Source organism: Lactuca saligna, chromosome 8 (genome assembly GCF_052625555.1).
Source record: "Lactuca saligna cultivar CGN05327 chromosome 8, ASM5262555v1, whole genome shotgun sequence".
Lineage (NCBI taxonomy): Eukaryota > Viridiplantae > Streptophyta > Magnoliopsida > Asterales > Asteraceae > Lactuca > Lactuca saligna.
This window is the reverse complement of record NC_136424.1, coordinates 255,427,927-255,445,742: the sequence shown is the minus strand read 5'-3', so window position 1 is coordinate 255,445,742 and position 17,816 is coordinate 255,427,927. Positions and strand designations below refer to the sequence as shown.

Below are 17,816 nucleotides of genomic sequence, written 5' to 3'. Positions count from 1 at the left end.
ATCTCGCTGTCCATTACCTCTTTCCATTTTGCAGACTCCGGACCTGCCATGGCTTCCTTAAAGCTATTAGGTTCATCTAGATTTATTATTGTACCATCACTAATATACGTGTCCCCTTCGGTAGTAATATGAAAACCATAAAACTGGGGTAGAACTCTTACTCTTTCTGAACATCTAAGAATTAAGGACTCGTCAATCGGTTTAACCGGAGTTTCCTTCTCGGGTTGAGTGCCAGAGGTAGAGGTTCCTTCATCCATCGACTCTTGAATCTCTTCAAGCTTGATTTGCCTCCCACTGTTTCCTTGGCTTATGAGTTCTCGCTCTCGGAAAACTCCTCTCCTCGCAACGAAGACTACATTGTCCTTCGGTCTATAGAAGAGATATCCAAAGGATTTATGCGGGTAGCCGATGAAAATACATCGCTCACTACAAGGTTCGAGCTTTTCGTGAGTATCTCGTCTTACGAAATCCTCACAACCCCAAACCTTGATATGTGCTAACGAGGGAGCTTTCCCTGTCCACATCTCGTGAGGTGTTTTGGCAACCTTCCTAGTACGGACTCAGTTAAGGATATGGGCGGCAGTCTCTAAGGCATACCCCCAGAATAAGATAGATAGTAAAGCACAACTCATCATAGAGTGGACCATGTCTAACAAGGTTCGATTACGCCTTTCTGCCACACCATTCAACTGCGGTGTCCTAGGTGGCGTCAATTGTGAAACTCTTCCACACTCCTTGAGATAGTCGTGGAATTCAAGACTTAGGTACTCTCCTCCTCGATCGGATTGAAGCATCTTGATTTTCCTGGCCAATTGATTCTCCACTTCATTCTTGAAGTCTTTGAACTTTTCAAACGTTTCTGACTTTTGGTTAATTAAGTAGATATACCCATATCTACTATAGTCATCGGTAAAAGTCACATAGAAGTGGTTCCCATCCTTTGTCGTTGATCTAAAGGGTCCACATACATCGTTATGTATTAGGTCCAATAGACCCTCACTCCTTTCACATGTACTAGTGAAAGGTGACTTGGTCATCTTTCCAAGTAAACAAGATTCGCATGTGTCATCTTCCCTAAGGTCGAATGACTCCAACACTCCATCCTTTTGGAGTTGGGCAATGCGTTTCTTGTTGACATGTCCAAGAAGACAATGCCACAAGGATTCTCTATCCATACTATTGGAAGAATCCGTGCAAAAAACATCATTTCCTAAGTTATCTACAATCATAACAGTTTCATAAATTCCATTACATGGTATAGCTTCAAAATATAAGACACCATTTAGATAAGCATAAATAGAACCATTCTCATTATTAAAATAAAATCTAAACCTTGTCTAAACAAACATTGAAATGAAATGATGTTTCTTGCTATTTCTGGCGAATAGCAACAATTGTTCAAATCTAAACATAAACCATTCCTAAGCACTAAAGAATACACTCCAATCTTGGTCACAAGCGACGATCTTCTGTTCCCCATGATTAGATTTATTCTTCCATGCTCCACATCCCTATTTCTTCTTAGTCCCTACAATTCAGAACAAATATGGTAACCACAACCGGTATCAAGGACCCAAGAAATAACATCAGATGAATCGTTAGATTTAATTGTGTATATACCTGCAAAAGACGGCTTGATCTTTCCTTCGCTGATGGCTTGCAGGTAGTCTGGGCAGCTTCTTTTCCAATGCCCTATTTTGTGGCAATGGTGGCACTCTGCCTCCTTTGGGTTAGGGTTAGGCTTAGCGGGATCAACTTTGGTCCCACTAGACGAGGAACCATCTCGGGACTTTCCCTTGCGGTGGCTCTTTGACGGAGCCTTCCTCTTCTTGCCTCTTCCTTGCCTAATGGCCAAAATAGGAGCAGCGGCTGGATTGGGAGTGGGTGCAACAGACCTGTCCTTGAGGTTGCTCTCAGCAACCCTAAGGAGACCTTGGAGTTTACTTAGGGTGACCTCTTCCTTGTTCATGTGGTAGGTCATCCTAAATTGGTTGTAACACGGAGGTAAGGAGTGAAGCACCATGTTGATCGCCAAGTCTTCCCCAAAGTCAACATTCAACTTGCGAAGATGATCGACATACCTTTGCATCTTTTGCAGGTGCACGGTTAGAGATTCTCCACGACCCATTTTAGCGGAGATCATGTTAGTGAAAATCTCGTAACACTCCTGCCTCGCGTTTTGATGGTATCTCTCCAATAAGTCTTGGTGCATTTCGTACAGACACATGTCCTCATAGGACTTTTGGAATTCGGCGTTCATTGTGGCTATCATGATGCAATGAACCTTCGTTTCATCACGTTCATGAGTCTCAAAAGCAGTCATTTCAGCCGGAGTAGCGATTTCTAGGTTGATCTTCTCGAGCTTTTCATCGAGTACATACTCCTTGTCATTGTAGCGAGCAATCGTGCCAATGTATCTTATCCATTCGCTAAAGTTCGTTCCATCGAAAGTCACCTTTTGGCAAAGGCTCATCAATGTGAATGAACTGGCAGCAGCGTTATTCGCGTTCGACATCTACAAATAGAAAGGACATAGATATATTAGAATTTGAATCCCTAATAATTACCCAATAAGAAAAAATAGGGCTAGGATCCAACAACATTATTTACATATTAGAAAAGGATGCCGTAATCCAATATGCAAACAATTTGAACGTAAGTGAATGACGATTCACTAATTCTCCACCATGAAAACCTAACTTTAAGTTCTAAATGTATTGAGAATTCCTAGGTTTTGATGAGATTCATTGAACTTTTCAATGGCATGTTTAAATCTCGATATGCCCCTCTCGTTTGCGACTAGGATACTGAGGATTACAAAGTGGGTGTGAATAACCATGAAAATTCACATGGTGCCTTCATTGTAACAATCATCTATTCGATGTGCCGGTAAACCACACACGCTCCATCGAACTATGATAAACAATGAATCACCCTTTGCCACCTTTGCTTAGAACCAATTAGTGTGCCGGTAAACCACACACGCTCCACTAACTTCTTAGCAAGGGTGCAAAGTGTAATTTCATGGGATTGCATCAATTCACTTTTCCTAAAGTAACTAGGATTGGGAATTTTGAAAAACATGTAGTTACTTTGTATTTCATATTATACTTTTAATGAGGAGATGAGGTTGCCCTATCCTACCCGTTCGGCTAACGACCCTCCACCGATCAAGCAAGCGGTGGGTGTGAGTGTACACCCATTAAGCACCATTTTATAGGCCGCAACCTTATACCCACCTTATAGACCGGCTTCGTGAATGAGGCCTACTAACGGTAAGACTAGCATTTTAATTATACATACATACATATATATATATATATATATATATATATATATATATATATATATATATATATATATATTAATCTTGTAATATTATATTAGTATAGGGTTGAATTCTAAACTTGTAAAATTCTAGGGTTTGAAATTTAAATTGTCTAAATTAAACCTTTAATCACAAAACCTAAATTTCAAAACTTGAGGGCAAGTTTTAAACTTTTAAAAACATGAGGGATCAAATAATTCAAATTAACATTTAATCACATAATTATCCATATTTGATTTATTTAATTATTTCTTGCAAAACAATTTACCAATTTAATTAAAATAATTAATCAATTATCACATAAGGAAATTAATATTCAATTAATTGATAAATATCTTCAATTAGGTCAAGAATATACTCAAATATATCTTAAAATCGGATTTACATTGACCTATTAAGATTCTGGTAAGTATCCAAAAGATAAACAACAAGAAATCTCGAAATTAGCTCTTTCTGACGCTCGAACTCGCCGAGTACCACAATGGACTCGCCGAGTTGAGGCCTACTCGCCGAGTCCACTATAGGACTCGCCGATTTCATCAGGCAGAATGAGAAAATTCGAATTTTGCAAGCAACAAACAAGCAACCAATGCATCAATTCAATAGAAACCAATCTAGGCTCTGATACCACTGATGGGTTTTAGCCAAATGAACATCCCTATGTGCACATACAAAACCCTAATGCTTGGATCTAGGTTTCTCTAATTGATCATGCATGAATCCAATACTTCTAATGATTATTCTATCATAATAACACTACGAAATCAGAGATATAAGTTTACCTTGAATCACTTGCTTGATCTTCTTGTCCTTGGAGCTTTAGAGTTACAATTGTCACTCCTCTAATAGCTTACAAACACCAACTTAGCAAGAGGATGATTAGAGAGAGTGGGGAGGTAGCTAGAAATCAGCCAGGATTCTTCCAAAGGCAAGAGTGCCGATTTCCTTGACCCCTTATCCATAAGGGATAATAGCCCAAAGTACAACTATTATACAATTGACAGTTTATGCCCCGTTATTCAATTAATCTCATTAAGTCACCAAATTTATTCATAATTAATTTATGGCTTATATTAATCAAATAACAATATTATTATTCATTATATTATTCTCATAATATATTGATAATATTTCTTCTCTCATAATAAATCATCCTATCAAGTTGCTATGGTGAAGGCAACCCATTAAGCACCATTTTATAGGCTGCAACCTTCTACCCACCTTATAGACCGGCTTCGTGAATGAGGCCTACTAACGATAAGACTAGCATTTTAATTATACATATGTGTGTGTATATATATATATATATATATATATATATATATATATATATATATATATATATATATATTAATCTTGTAATATTATATTAGTATAGGGTTGAATTTTAAACTTGTAAAATTCTAGGGTTTGAAATTTAAATTGTCTAAATTAAATCTTTAATCACAAAACATAAATTTCAAAACTTGAGGGCAAGTTTTAAACTTTTAAAAACATGAGGGATCAAATAATTCAAATTAACATTTAATCACATAATTATCCATATTTGATTTATTTAATTATTTCTTGAAAAACAATTTACCAATTTAATTAAAATAATTAATCAATTATCACATAAGGAAATTAATATTCAATTAATTGATAAATATCTTCAATTAGGTCAAGAGTATACTCAAATATATCTTAAAATCGGATTTACATTGACCTATTAAGATTCTGGTAAGTATCCAAAAGATAAACAGCAAGAAATCCCGAAATTAGCTCTTTCTGACGCTCGAACTCGCCGAGTTGAGGCCTACTCGTCGAGTCCACTATAGGACTCGCCGAGTTCATCAGGCAGAATGAGAAAAATTGAATTTTGCAAGCAACAAACAAGCAACCAATGCATCAATCCAATAGCAACCAATCTAGGCTCTGATACCACTGATGGGTTTTAGCCATATGAACATCCCTATGTGCACACACAAAACCCGAATGCTTGGATCTAGGTTTCTCTAATTGATCATGCATGAATCCAATACTTCTAATGATTATTCTATCATAATAACATTATGAAATCAGAGATATAAGTTTACCTTGAATCACTTGCTTGATCTTCTTGTCCTTGGAGCTTTAGAGTCACAATTGTTACTCCTCTAATGGCTTACAAACACCAACTTAGCAAGAGGATGATTAGAGAGAGTGGGGAGGTAACTAGAAATCAGCCAGGATTCTTCCAAAGGCAAGAGTGCCGATTTCCTTGACCCTTTATCCATAAGGGATAATAGCCCAAAGTACAACTATTATACAATTGACAGTTTATGCCCCTTTATTCAATTAATCTCATTAAGTCACCAAATTAATTCATAATTAATTTATGACTTATATTAATCAAATAACAATATTATTATTCATTATATTATTCTCATAATATATTAATAATATTACTTCTCTCATAATAAATCATCCTATCAAGTTGCTATGGTGAAGGCAACCCAAAAAGGACCATGCACAACAGGGTCAAATACTTGCCTAATATAGTTGCAGCCTTAGACACTATTCCAACAAATTATTCCAATAAGCCTTATTTCGTGCTATATTCATTGAAATTCCATTTTCTTGTGAAATCTTTTGAACATTTTCTTTTTTTGACTTTGAACATTTTCAATTGGTTTTTTAAAAACTTTAAGGTTTGTTTGTTTTTCAACCTTTGACGTTTTGGTTTTAACCACCCAAGTTCGACTTGGCTTTTGTCTTTGAAAAGTGTATGAGTTTTTTGTAAGATTCTTCTCAATGGTGCTCTGATTTGAGAAAAATCCTTCATTCGAAGCTTTCTTGTTGTCCACTTCAACCAATTTGTTTATCTTTACTTTCACACTTTCTCCATTACCCTTAGTGACAAAAACTTGGTTTGGAAGTATGACATTATCAGTACACTTGAAGTTTTAAACATCCCAAAAAAAACATGACCAAAAATTTCTTTTTAAAACATTAATAAAACCATATGTATCAAATCATTTCAACCATAGCTAAAGGTTTATATATTAAATCAGAGTATCATTTCAAAACACTTGTTCATTTTATCAGAGTAAACATCTCAGGCTAAAACTCCTTTGGTGTGTGCCATGTGATCATCCCGAGCTCTTCCCTCCGCTACCGGAAATACCTGAAACCAAAACGGAAAACCATAAGCACGAAGCTTAGTGAGTTCCCCAACCTACCAAATACGATACACATATATCATACAACTAAGAGACTCGGGCACTGCCCACTCTCGTTGAGATTCGGGCCCCGCCCACACTCCGTTGTCTAGGAGATCTGGACCCCGCCCACACTCTGTTGTCTAGGAGATTCGGGCGCCACCCATACACCGCTATCTAGGAGATTCTGAACTGCTGATCCTTTGGCATGCCGAACTATTAATACCCAAAATAACATTTAGACCACAATTCACTCAAAAGTCAAACTTGGTCAAAGTCAATGGTCAAAGTCGACGCTCTGAGTTAACTTCAACTCGCCGAGTTGGCCCGCCAACTCATCGAGTCCCACAATCCACATACTACTTCTGGACTCCGATCTCGCTCATCGAGTTCTCCGTGAACTCACCGAGTACACCTTCAACAAATCGTGACCCTCCTTCATCTGAATCGTTGAGTACTCCTTTGAACTCGTCGAGTCCATCTTCATAAATTAGGGAGATTGTCTTGGACTCACCGAGTTCCTCCTTGAACTCGTCGAGTACGATGCTCTCCAGGTCTACTACGGACCCAGACTGGATGAGTCCCTTACCAACTCAACTCACACCTTCTAACAGAAGGGTTTTGGGGCAAGAAACGGACTGACTCGTTGAGTCCCACAAGTGACTCGCCGAGTCCCTCTATGTCTAATTCTATTCAGATGATTTCAGTCAAGCACAAAGCATCCAGGACCTAGATCTAACCTTCTAGGGTCAAAATAACACGCAAACTTACTGCCTTTACATCCAAGCATGACCCTTTTTGCTCAAAAGGCCAAAACAACCTCTTAAACTTTGCATGGGGAGTTCTACTAGCATAAATTTTCCACCTTTATGCCTTAACTACCCTAAATACTCTTAGATCTAAAAGGATCTTGCTTGGGGACGTCCAAATTCCACAAGTAATCATTCTTGGACCAAAAACTTCATAAAAGGGGCTATAAAGAGATCAAATAAACCAAAAGCCAAGATGAAGACTTGATTACCAAGAATTGCAGCCAATGGAGTGTATCTTCTGGATCTACTTCCTCCTCCTTGAACCTCCAACTTCCTTCCTCTCCTTCTTCCTCTTCAAGAGCACACAAATCACACAAAGGTGGCTCAAACACTCACAAGATGCACTAGGGTTTCATGGGTGAGGGTTTGGGGTCTGGTGGCTGAATATGAGGATGAGAAAAGGAGAATGAGATGCTTAAAAAGGGTACCAAGTCCGAATTTAGGGTTCTCCCAAAACCTAACCAACTTGCCAAGTCAGTCCTCTAACTCGTTGAGTAAGTCACTTAACCCGCGATCCAAGTCGCACTCCTGCTCGTCGAGTCACCCCACCTAATCGACGAGTTACTTCCTTATTTTGAGGTTTTTCTTTCCTTTCTAGGTCTTCTGACTTCGGGGTGTTACAACTCTCCTCCACTCAAAGTAGACTTCATCCTCGAAGTCCGCCACGGTCAACTACCTTACAATCCGCTTACAACCTTACCACTAGTTATGCACTTCGCCCATTTAGTCTAATCCTTTAAAATATTATCTTTAGGATAATCCGATCATTACGACCCTCGAGTACAACACTCTTACTCAACCGGTAACCCTACCGGTTCTTCCCAAGAACTTACATTTGGCATACAGGGGGGTTCACCCTTTTACCCTACTCTGTCATCGGCCCTCCCAAGAAGACTTTCCAAGAGCATCAAACCTTTCCAAACTCCATCAAGGATAGACCTTCTGCTGGAACAGCAATCCTGGCCACTTCCAGTGCCGGTTGTCACACCATTACCCACTGAATGATTCATTTACGATGCTCCAATACCGAAAGTTGCACCCACCATATGAATCAGGTAATCCTTCGAGTAAGGAACGGTTAAGACTCAGACAAGAGATGCGCAACAAAGTCAAATCAATCACTCTGAGATTATTTAATCCCGCCGTAAGCGACTTAGTATCTCATGATCAGCTCACTGTTCAATGCACAAAATCCTTTATCATCACTCCTACCTGAAATCCTACAGACTCTCATCCACCTTCCGGATGAACCGAGACCACCCTGGTCCCAATTGATCTACCATTACCCGAAATACCGGTCCCCCACCGGTTACCGAACGCAAGAACAATCCCTCAGTCGCTCTCAGCGACTTGTGAAAATACTACGACTACGTGAACTGCTCTACCAACCTTGCCACTCTGGCTCTAGGAGATCTGGGATCCTCGATCCCCTACTTTAACCCTAAGGTCTCTACCAGGTCCCACCTGTTGCTATAAGTACATGGGCCTTACCCACGGGTCTCACCCAAACTATACTTCAGGTGAGCCTCTCCCTCAAGTCTCACCTATCCCGGGCTATGCAGGCCCACTCCTCTAATCTCAACTTGCTATCCTTTCCAAATACTAATTCAGAGATACAGACCCTCGCCTACACTCCTCTAACCAAGTTTTTAATGAATGCTACGGCTTACCCGCAGTCTTACAACACTTCCCTTACTGACTCATTGTTGGGGAATTCTGCGGCTATCTCGCAGTCTTATATCCTGACTAACTCGCACCTTACCGGAAAATCTCCGACCTGGTTTCCCAAACCAGTCATCAACTAATCGCGATTACACGAACTCAAGGTTGGAAAGTTCCCCAAACTCACTCTTCTCGTTCTCCTCATTCCAAACAACCACTTGAGCTGCATTCTTCCTCACCAAGACTGCGAACCCACTCCATTCATGCACTTACTTCTGCCCTTGGCCACTCAGGTGACTCTCCCTGACTTTAATTCAACTAGTTCCTCACAGCTCACAGATTGGGAGAATTCCCAGTTCTTCCTATCATCCTCCGACCACTATATAGTTAACCCACGATTACCATAGTTGGTGATCTAACCGACCAATTCCCAAATGATTCCATCCTAAAAACTAGTGAGACACTACCAATTCCCACACATGCATGCTACAGTTACTGCATCCTGAGTAACCTACCTAAAAGGAAATAACCTCTAACTATCATTCTAAAATACAGGGTATGCAGATGGCATATAACGCAATCACAAGCAGGCCACAAAATTCTGAAATACCATTACCATTACTGATGCAGAACCACAACAATAAAATCATTACAGAAGGAGGATACAAACGACATACTTGCGATCTATTGCGACTCGATCTTAACTTCCGGTAGGATGATGGGCGTCGGAACCAGAACTCTCTCCACAACCAAAACAGGACAACGAGACTTGAAATGACCTGACTGGTGACAATGGAAACATATCTAATCCTTCTTACAATCCCGGTGTACATGCCCCCTTTCCCCGCACTTGAAACACCTGAACTTGTGACAAGCAAACCCATGAGTCCCTCCATACTTACCACGCACATCGAGGTCCAACTGACTTCCAGAACCCATGTTAGCTGAGTATGACTACCCACTTCTTCCCAATTATCCTGAAATAAGTGCTCGCTTCCATTTTCCGAGTTGCCCATTCCTACTCCCGAGTTACCCGACTACCCAATCAACCATCTGAACATCCGCTGCCTGACCCTGGAACTTAACGGTCAACCTATCAGTGACCTACCCAATTATGTCGGGTAACTCCGTGCGTACTGCTCATGAAACCTCCATAACGATCCAAACATGTAAGGGACTCTCCTGAGGACAAGGTGCACAACCCACTTCCGAACCCAGATGAAAAGAGCTAACAATGGGATCCCCCTTCCTGATGGATCGTGGGGATCCATAAGCATTGGTGTAACAACCTGATCCTCAGGTACTAATAATATTACATTTCTTTGAGTTTTAAAGGATCTACTCGAAGATTTGGCTTCAATACTCATCAAGTAGTAGCGAGTTAGTCCGCGAAGTTTAATGATCTACTCGCCGAGTCTAAAGTGGGACTCGACGAGTAGATGTTGACAGATGAAACCCTAAATTTCGGGGCCTTGCACCCTATTTAAAGTATCATTAGCCTCCCCCATCCTTCCCTTTACAGCTTCTTATCTCCCTTAAATCCTGATTCGTGTGTGTGTGTGTGTGTGTTCTTTGGTGAGTTTAAGCTTGAAGGAAGGCTTTGGTGAAGGAAAAACTTGAGGAAAAGAGCTAGATGAAGCAAAGAACTCGTAGGGATTCAAGATCTACCTGCAGTGAAGCACTCTCTAAAGGTACTAGACTATTTTCCTTGGCTCATTTCCACCCAAAACCCTCCTTTGCATGGGTTCTAAGAAAGGGTTTTTGTGCTTAATCTGAGATTTGAAGTTGTAACTTCAGAACTGGACTCCTTTTGGTCTCTAGATGCATATGCTATCATTTTTGCCTAGCATGAGCCTCCCCTCAAGTGTGTGACTCCATTACAAGGTTAGTTTTGCTATTTTAGAGCCTTAAACCCTTGCATGCATGTAAAGTTTGCAGCTTTACGTGAAAAGCATGCCTTAGAAGCTTGGATCTGCAATTTGGAAGCACTGCATGGCTCAAAAGAATCTGTATGGCCTAAGGACTGTAGACACTCAGCGAGTCATATGAAGATAGGCATGGACTCGACGAGTTGGATGAACAACTCGACGAGCCCGATGAATATTTCCATAGACTCGACGAGTTGGATGAACAAATCGACGAGTCGGATGAAGATTGTTGTAAACTCGACGAGTTTAAGGAATAACTTGGCGAGTCGATTAAGATTCCCCCAACTGTTGGATGTTCATGGTCGTGTCGAGTGGTAAGAAGGGAAACTCGACGAGTGGCCTTAGATTATCAATCAAACCTTATGAACTCGACGAGTCACCTCGATGACTCGACGAGTAGACTATATCCCGGGAAACTCGGCGAGTCACTAGTTGTACTCGGCGAGTTAGGGTCAACATCGACTGTTGACTTGATCTTGACTGAAGTTGACCTGGGTTGACTATGGGGGTAATGACTTGTTATTGCATGAAACTTTATAGGCAGTTGAGTGGAGCAGCTCGTGGGGTATATTTGGTCGCAAAGTGTCAGTACAGCATTCATGACAGGTGAGTCTTCTCACCATACCTATGGGTCTAAGGCACCAAGGTTGGCCCATTATGTGATTATGATATATGTGTTAGCCATTATGTGTTTTTTTATGTTATGTGATTGCATTTTTTGCATGAAGACCCCGGGGGAGCCCATGGTATTGGATGTAATACCATGTAGGGTAGCCCATGGAAGTCGTAGGTGAAGACGATGTGGGGTAGCCCATGGCATTGGATGTAAGACCATGTGAGGGAGACCATGGCAGTCCTAGGTAAAGACCATGTGGGGTAGCCCATGGCACTATCACAGGTTTTACGTATGCATGGCTTACGTGATATGTGTGTAGCTTTTATAGCTAATAGGATATATGATATTAGTGTAGCTTTTATAGCTAACAGGATAAGTGATATTGGATTGTGTGTGTGGTATGCTCTAGGAAACTCACTAAGCATTTCACTTACAGGTTTGTGATTGTTTCAGGTACTTCGAAGCCTAAGGGCAAGGGCAAGGCGTGATAACGTGGCATGCAATCTCTCTTTTAGTATGTTTGGGACCCTCTGATGTTTTCAAAAAGAACAACAATGATGTAATAATTGTGAATTGAAAACAAATGTTTTGGAAATCTATGGATTATGGGATTGGTTTGATTAATTAAAAATGAAAATTTTCTTTGTCAAAATTGGGTTGTTACAAGTTGGTATCAGAGCCTTGGTTTGAGGGATTTGGACACATCCTCGGGTGTGTCGAGACTCAAACTAAGGAAGTGGTAAAATGTTTTCAAAAGTAACTTAACCAGGATTTTAAGCCTAAAAAGAGGAGAGTGCAACGCGCGTGATCAGCCGAGCCAAGTAAGTAGTTTCCCAAGTTGAATAGCCATTTTATACTGATAGTGAACTTTGTCGATTATATGAAATTGCTAAGTGTATGTTTTAAAAAAATATATATATGGTTAGGAGCTGATAGCCTCAGAATGATTGATTTAGCCTTATTTCTTGTTGAATGTGGTCTTAGGGTAGAATCTCATATTCAAAAGTCTATTTGATCCTTTATGTGTATAATTTGCATGCCTAAAAGCAACGTGTAGTGATTGGTTTGATTATGATGAGTAGGACAATCATAGGGTGTCCAGGGTTTCATTCATGCAAGAGTTGTGAGTCATGGTTTTGTGTTGGGATAGATTTGGAAGTACCAGGTAAAGCAGCGGGGAAAGGTACGGGTAGGTGTGGAAGGTGGTATTGGGCCTGTACTACTGCAAGCACAGGACCCGTACCCAAAACCATGTTCTACCTGGGAATTCCAAAGACAAACGGTGTAGAAGTAACCTCGTTATGGATATCCTGATCATTATGTTTTGTGATATGTAAGTCCAGCATGGTGGTTACGCGACTTGGAGCAGAGGGATCAGGATCGGGATCGGGATCCGGGGCTGGGTCAGGCAGCCCTACTGATGGTATTGATAAGAGGCTACGTGAGTTGATTTCAGCCGAGGCTACAAGGGGCATCCTTGACACCACCCCAATCATCTTTGGTATGGTCAAGGAGGGTATGATGGAGATCATGGAGGAGAGACTTAGAGCATTCTGGGAAATTGTTTCTTCAGGTCAGAGTAGAGCTCGAACCCCCTCGTTTAAGGAGTTCAAGGCATGCGGAGCTCCGGAGTTTTTTGGGATCAGGGATCCCATTGTGAGCAGACGCTGGGTAGCGGACCTTGAGAATGCCCAACGCACGAGTTCTTGCCCGGAGGAGGCAAAGGTTGGATTTGCTTCCTGTATGCTAAGGGACAGAGCCCGAGATTGGTGGGTCGAGGTTACTAGTCAAGTGGGAGTAGCCAGTGTGGCTGATATGTCATGGGCTGAGTTTGTTTGACGTTTCGATCAGGAGTTTGCACCACCTATTGAGGTGCAATGGATAGTGAGGGAGTTTCATGACCTGCAGCAGACCACTGATACTATGGCGGAGATCACCACCAAGTTTCGAGAGCGAGCTTTGTTGATTCCCCAGTATGCAACAGATGAGGACATGAGGAGGAGCCAATATCACTCTATGCTAAGGGAGGAGATTCAGGAATTTGTGAGCTTTACAGGGTGAAAAACCCTGAATGAGATGGTGGAGAAGGCCCGTGAGAGGGAGATGGAGTTGGAGTCCCGCACGAAGTGGAAGATGGAGCAGGTGCAGGCAGCGGGGGCTCAGGCTAAGAAGTCTAAGACCTTTGATTCTTCGAGTAAGGGCCAACAGGGTCGGGGTCGGTGCGCCAAGTGTGGGAGATTTCATAGTGGGGCTTATCGGACAGCCGTGACGACATGATGCTACTCTTGTGGCCAGCACGGCTACTTGAGTAAGGATTGCCCCAAGAAGGGCTTGATATGTTTCCACTGCAACCAGATAGGCCATAAAAGGCCGATTATCCAAGGTTGCAGGGAGGAGGAGGAGGATCTGTGGTGGCACCCACGCCCGCCACTATGAGGATTATTGATCGTCGCCCTAAGGCGAAAGCTCCAGCGGTGAAGATCCACACATTCCAGCTGACTACCGAGGAAGCTCGGGCAGCACCAGACGTCGTGGCTGGTACGTGTTCATTATTCTCTGTTGTATTTATGTTAAATTTTTATATGTGTATTATTATTCTTTGTATAGGGACCTTTATGGTCAATGATATGTCGGCCCATGTCTTGTTCGATTCGGGAGCTATCCGATCTTTTGTATCTCTTGCGCTTAGCAAGAAGTTCCAAGATGCACCGGGGACTCTGGATACCCCGCTCGAGGTGGAGATTGCAGATGATCGCACTGTGAGTGTTGCGAGGGTGTGTCAGGACTGTGTCCTGAATGTGCATGGTGAAAGGTTTCGCGTTGATTTCGTTCCCATACCATTACGGGGATTGAAGATGATTATTGGGATGGACTGGCTGGGGGCCAATGGGGCCATGATCGATTGTGAACGGCAGTTAGTTTGGGTTTGAACCCCAATGGGGGAGAACTGGTTATCCATGGCGAGAGGACCTTGCAGGGCCCGAGCCTCTGTTCAGCTGCGAGAGCGAGGAGGTTCTTGCAGCAGGGCTGCATGAGATTTTTGGCCTATGTTTTAAATACGCGAGTGGAGGCAGTGACGGATATCGATAGTGTGCCAATAGTGCGGGACTTTCGGGACGTTTTTCCTGAAGAGTTACCTAGAGTGCCTCCGGAAAGGCAAGTGGATTTTCGCATCGACTTGGTGTCAGGTGCCGCCCCCGATAGCGAAGGCACCATATTGGTTGGCGCCACCCGAGATGCAGGAATTATCTGCACAGCTTCAAGAGCTACTAGACCGAGGGTTCATCCGTCCGAGTAGTTATCCGTGGGGAGCTCCGATGCTTTTCGTGAAAAAGAAGGACGGGTCACACCGGATGTGCATCGATTATAGAGAGTTGAATAAGTTGATGGTGAAGAACCATTATCCCTTGCCTAGGATTGACGACTTGTTTGATCAACTTCAGGGTGCATCTTCGTTCTCCAAGATTGATCTTCGGTCAGGGTATCATCAGATGAGGATTCGGGATGAGGACGTACCAAAGACAGCCTTCAGGACTCGTTATGGGCATTACGAGTTCGTGGTGATGCCATTTGGGCTCACCAATGCTCCGGCGGCATTCGTGGACCTCATGAACCAGGTGTGCAGGCTGATGCTGGATCAGTCGTTGATCATTTTTATTGATGATATACTGGTCTACTCCAAGACCATGGAACATCACGAGTGGCATTTGAGAGTGGTACTGGAGACCTTGAGGACGGAGAAGTCGTATGTGAAGTTCTCCAAATGTGAATTTTGGTTTCGAGAAGTGCAGTTTTTGGGACATGTCATAAATCAAGAGGGTATTTCGGTTGATCCAGCGAAGGTGGAGGCTGTGATGCGATGGGAAGTACCGAGGAATGCCTAAGAGATTCATAGCTTCTTGGGCTTAGCGGGCTATTATCGGAGATTTATCCAGGATTTCTCCAACACTGTTGTGCCCTTGACCCGTTTGACTAGGAAGAATGTGGCTTTTTGATGGGATGTGGATCAGCAGAGGGCTTTTCAGACCCTGAGACAGAGGTTATGTGAGGCTCCAATCCTAGTACTGCCCGACGGATTGGATGATTTCGTGGTATATTGTGATACATCGATTTCAGGATTCGGTGCAGTACTGATGCAAAGTGTGCACGTGATCGCATATGCCTCGAGGCAGTTGAAGCCTCACGAGGCAAATTACCCCACGCACAATGGTGTTTGCCCTCAAGATTTGGAGGCATTATTTGTATGGGGTTAAATTCGTTGTATATACCGATCACAAGAGTATGAAGTATTTGATGGACCAACATAACCTAAATATGCGACAAAGGAGATGGTTGGACATACTGAAGGACTATGACTGTGAGATCCTATACCATCCAGGGAAGGCCAATGTGGTGGCCGATGCATTGAGTCGCAAGGCGACGGGGATGCCGATCAGGGGTATTTGTATGAGGGTGATGATAAGTCCACCCTTGATAGATACGATTCGAGAGGCTCAGGTAGAGAGGGTGAAGAAAGAAAACTGGAAATTGGAAAGAATTCGGGGGCAGAATCCTTTGTTTGTTAAGAATAGTCACGGCTTGTTGACGCAGTGTGGCTGAGTATGGGTGCCGATGTCAGGGGGAGTGAGGTAGAGACTGCTAGAGGAGGCGCATAAGTCCAAATTTTCTATACACCTAGGTGCAAAAAAATGTATATGGATTTGAGGCTAAGCTATTGGTGGCCCTGCATGAAGCGGGAGATCGTCGGGTATGTGGAGTGGTGCTTGACCTGCAGGAAGGTCAAGGCCGAGCACCAGCAACCTCATGGCAAGGTTTAGCCATTACCCATTCCCATGTGGAAGTGGGAAGAGATCACTATGGATTTCATCACAAAGCTACCACGGACAGCGAGGGGAGTAGATGTCATATGGGTGATCGTGGATAGACTGACGAAGAGTGCCCATTTCATTCTGATCTCCAAGGGTATATCTGCAGAGAAGTTGGCGAACATCTATGTTCGAGAGGTGGTGGCTAAGCACGGAGTACCGGTATCAGTGGTTTCAGATAGGGATGTTCGGTTTACATCCAGGTTTTGGAAGAAGTTCCACGAGGAACTGGGTACCCAGCTGCATTTTATTACGACATATCACCCCCAGACCGACAGCCAGGGTGAGAGGACGATCCAGACACTGGAGGATATGTTGTGGGCATGTGTGCTAGATTTCGGAGGAAGTTGGGATACGTACCTCCCACTGGTAGAGTTTTCGTATAACAACAGTTATAATGTCAGTATTGACTGAGCACCATTCGAGATGCTATATGGGCGAAGGTGCAGAACCCCAGTGTGCTAGGACAAGGTTGGGCATCGGGTTTTGGGGAGCACGGAGGTGGTACTCGAGACCACCGGGCTGATTCAGCAAGTGCGCGACCAGTTGCGAGTCGAGCAGAGCCGTCAGAAGAGTTATGCAAACCGATGGCGATCGGACCTCGAATTTCAGAAAGGAGACTTTGTCTTACTAAAGGTGTCACCCTGTAAAGGGGTTATCCGGTTCCGCAAGAGGATCAAATTAGGGCCTCGGTTCATAGGTCCGTTTAGGATCATATCCCGGGTGGGCAAGGTGACATATCGTTTAGATCTCCCGTAGGAACTTAGTCGGATTCACAACACCTTCCATGTGACTCAGCTTCGGAAGTGTGTTGCTGACGAGTCCTCAGTCGTATCCTTGGACGACATTCAGTTGCATGGGAGCCTGAACTATGTCGAGAGACCAGTTGCGATTTTATAAAGGAAGACGAAGAAGCTCCAGAATAAAGAAGTGAAGTTGGTAAAGGTGCAATGGCAGCACCGAAAGAGTTCCGAATGGACTTAGGAATCGGAAGATGAAATGCGAGGGTTTTATCCGGAGTTTTTTGGACCAGCAGGCTTCGAGGACGAAGCCTAATTCAAGTGGGGGAGAGTTGTAACACCCCGATTCTCAGGTACTAATAATATTACATTTCTTTGAGTTTTAAAGGATCTACTCGACGTGTTGGCTTCCCTACTCGTCGAGTAGTACGGGTTAGTCCGCGAAGTTTAATGACCTACTCGTCGAGTCTAGAGTGGGACTCGACGAGTAGATGCTGGCAGATGAAACCCTAAATTACGGGGCCTTGCACCCTATTTAAAGGATCATTAGCCTCCCCCGGCCTCCCCTTTACAGCTTCTTATCTCCCTTAAACCCTGATTTGTGTGTGTGTTCTTTGGTGAGTTTAAGCTTGAAGGAAGGATTTGCTGAAGGAAACACTTGAGGAAACAAGCTAGAGGAAGCAAAG

General features: G+C 42.9%; 1 protein-coding gene across 1 annotated transcript; it reads left to right on the top strand.

Moving 5' to 3' along the window:
- Nucleotides 1–13,957: 13,957 nt before the first annotated feature.
- Nucleotides 13,958–14,455, top strand: LOC145010616 (uncharacterized). Its single transcript, XM_078969137.1, has 2 exons — nucleotides 13,958–14,063; nucleotides 14,133–14,455. The coding sequence occupies exons 1-2, from the start codon at nucleotides 13,958–13,960 to the stop codon at nucleotides 14,453–14,455; spliced, it is 429 nt and encodes a 142-aa protein (XP_078825263.1).
- Nucleotides 14,456–17,816: the final 3,361 nt, after the last annotated feature.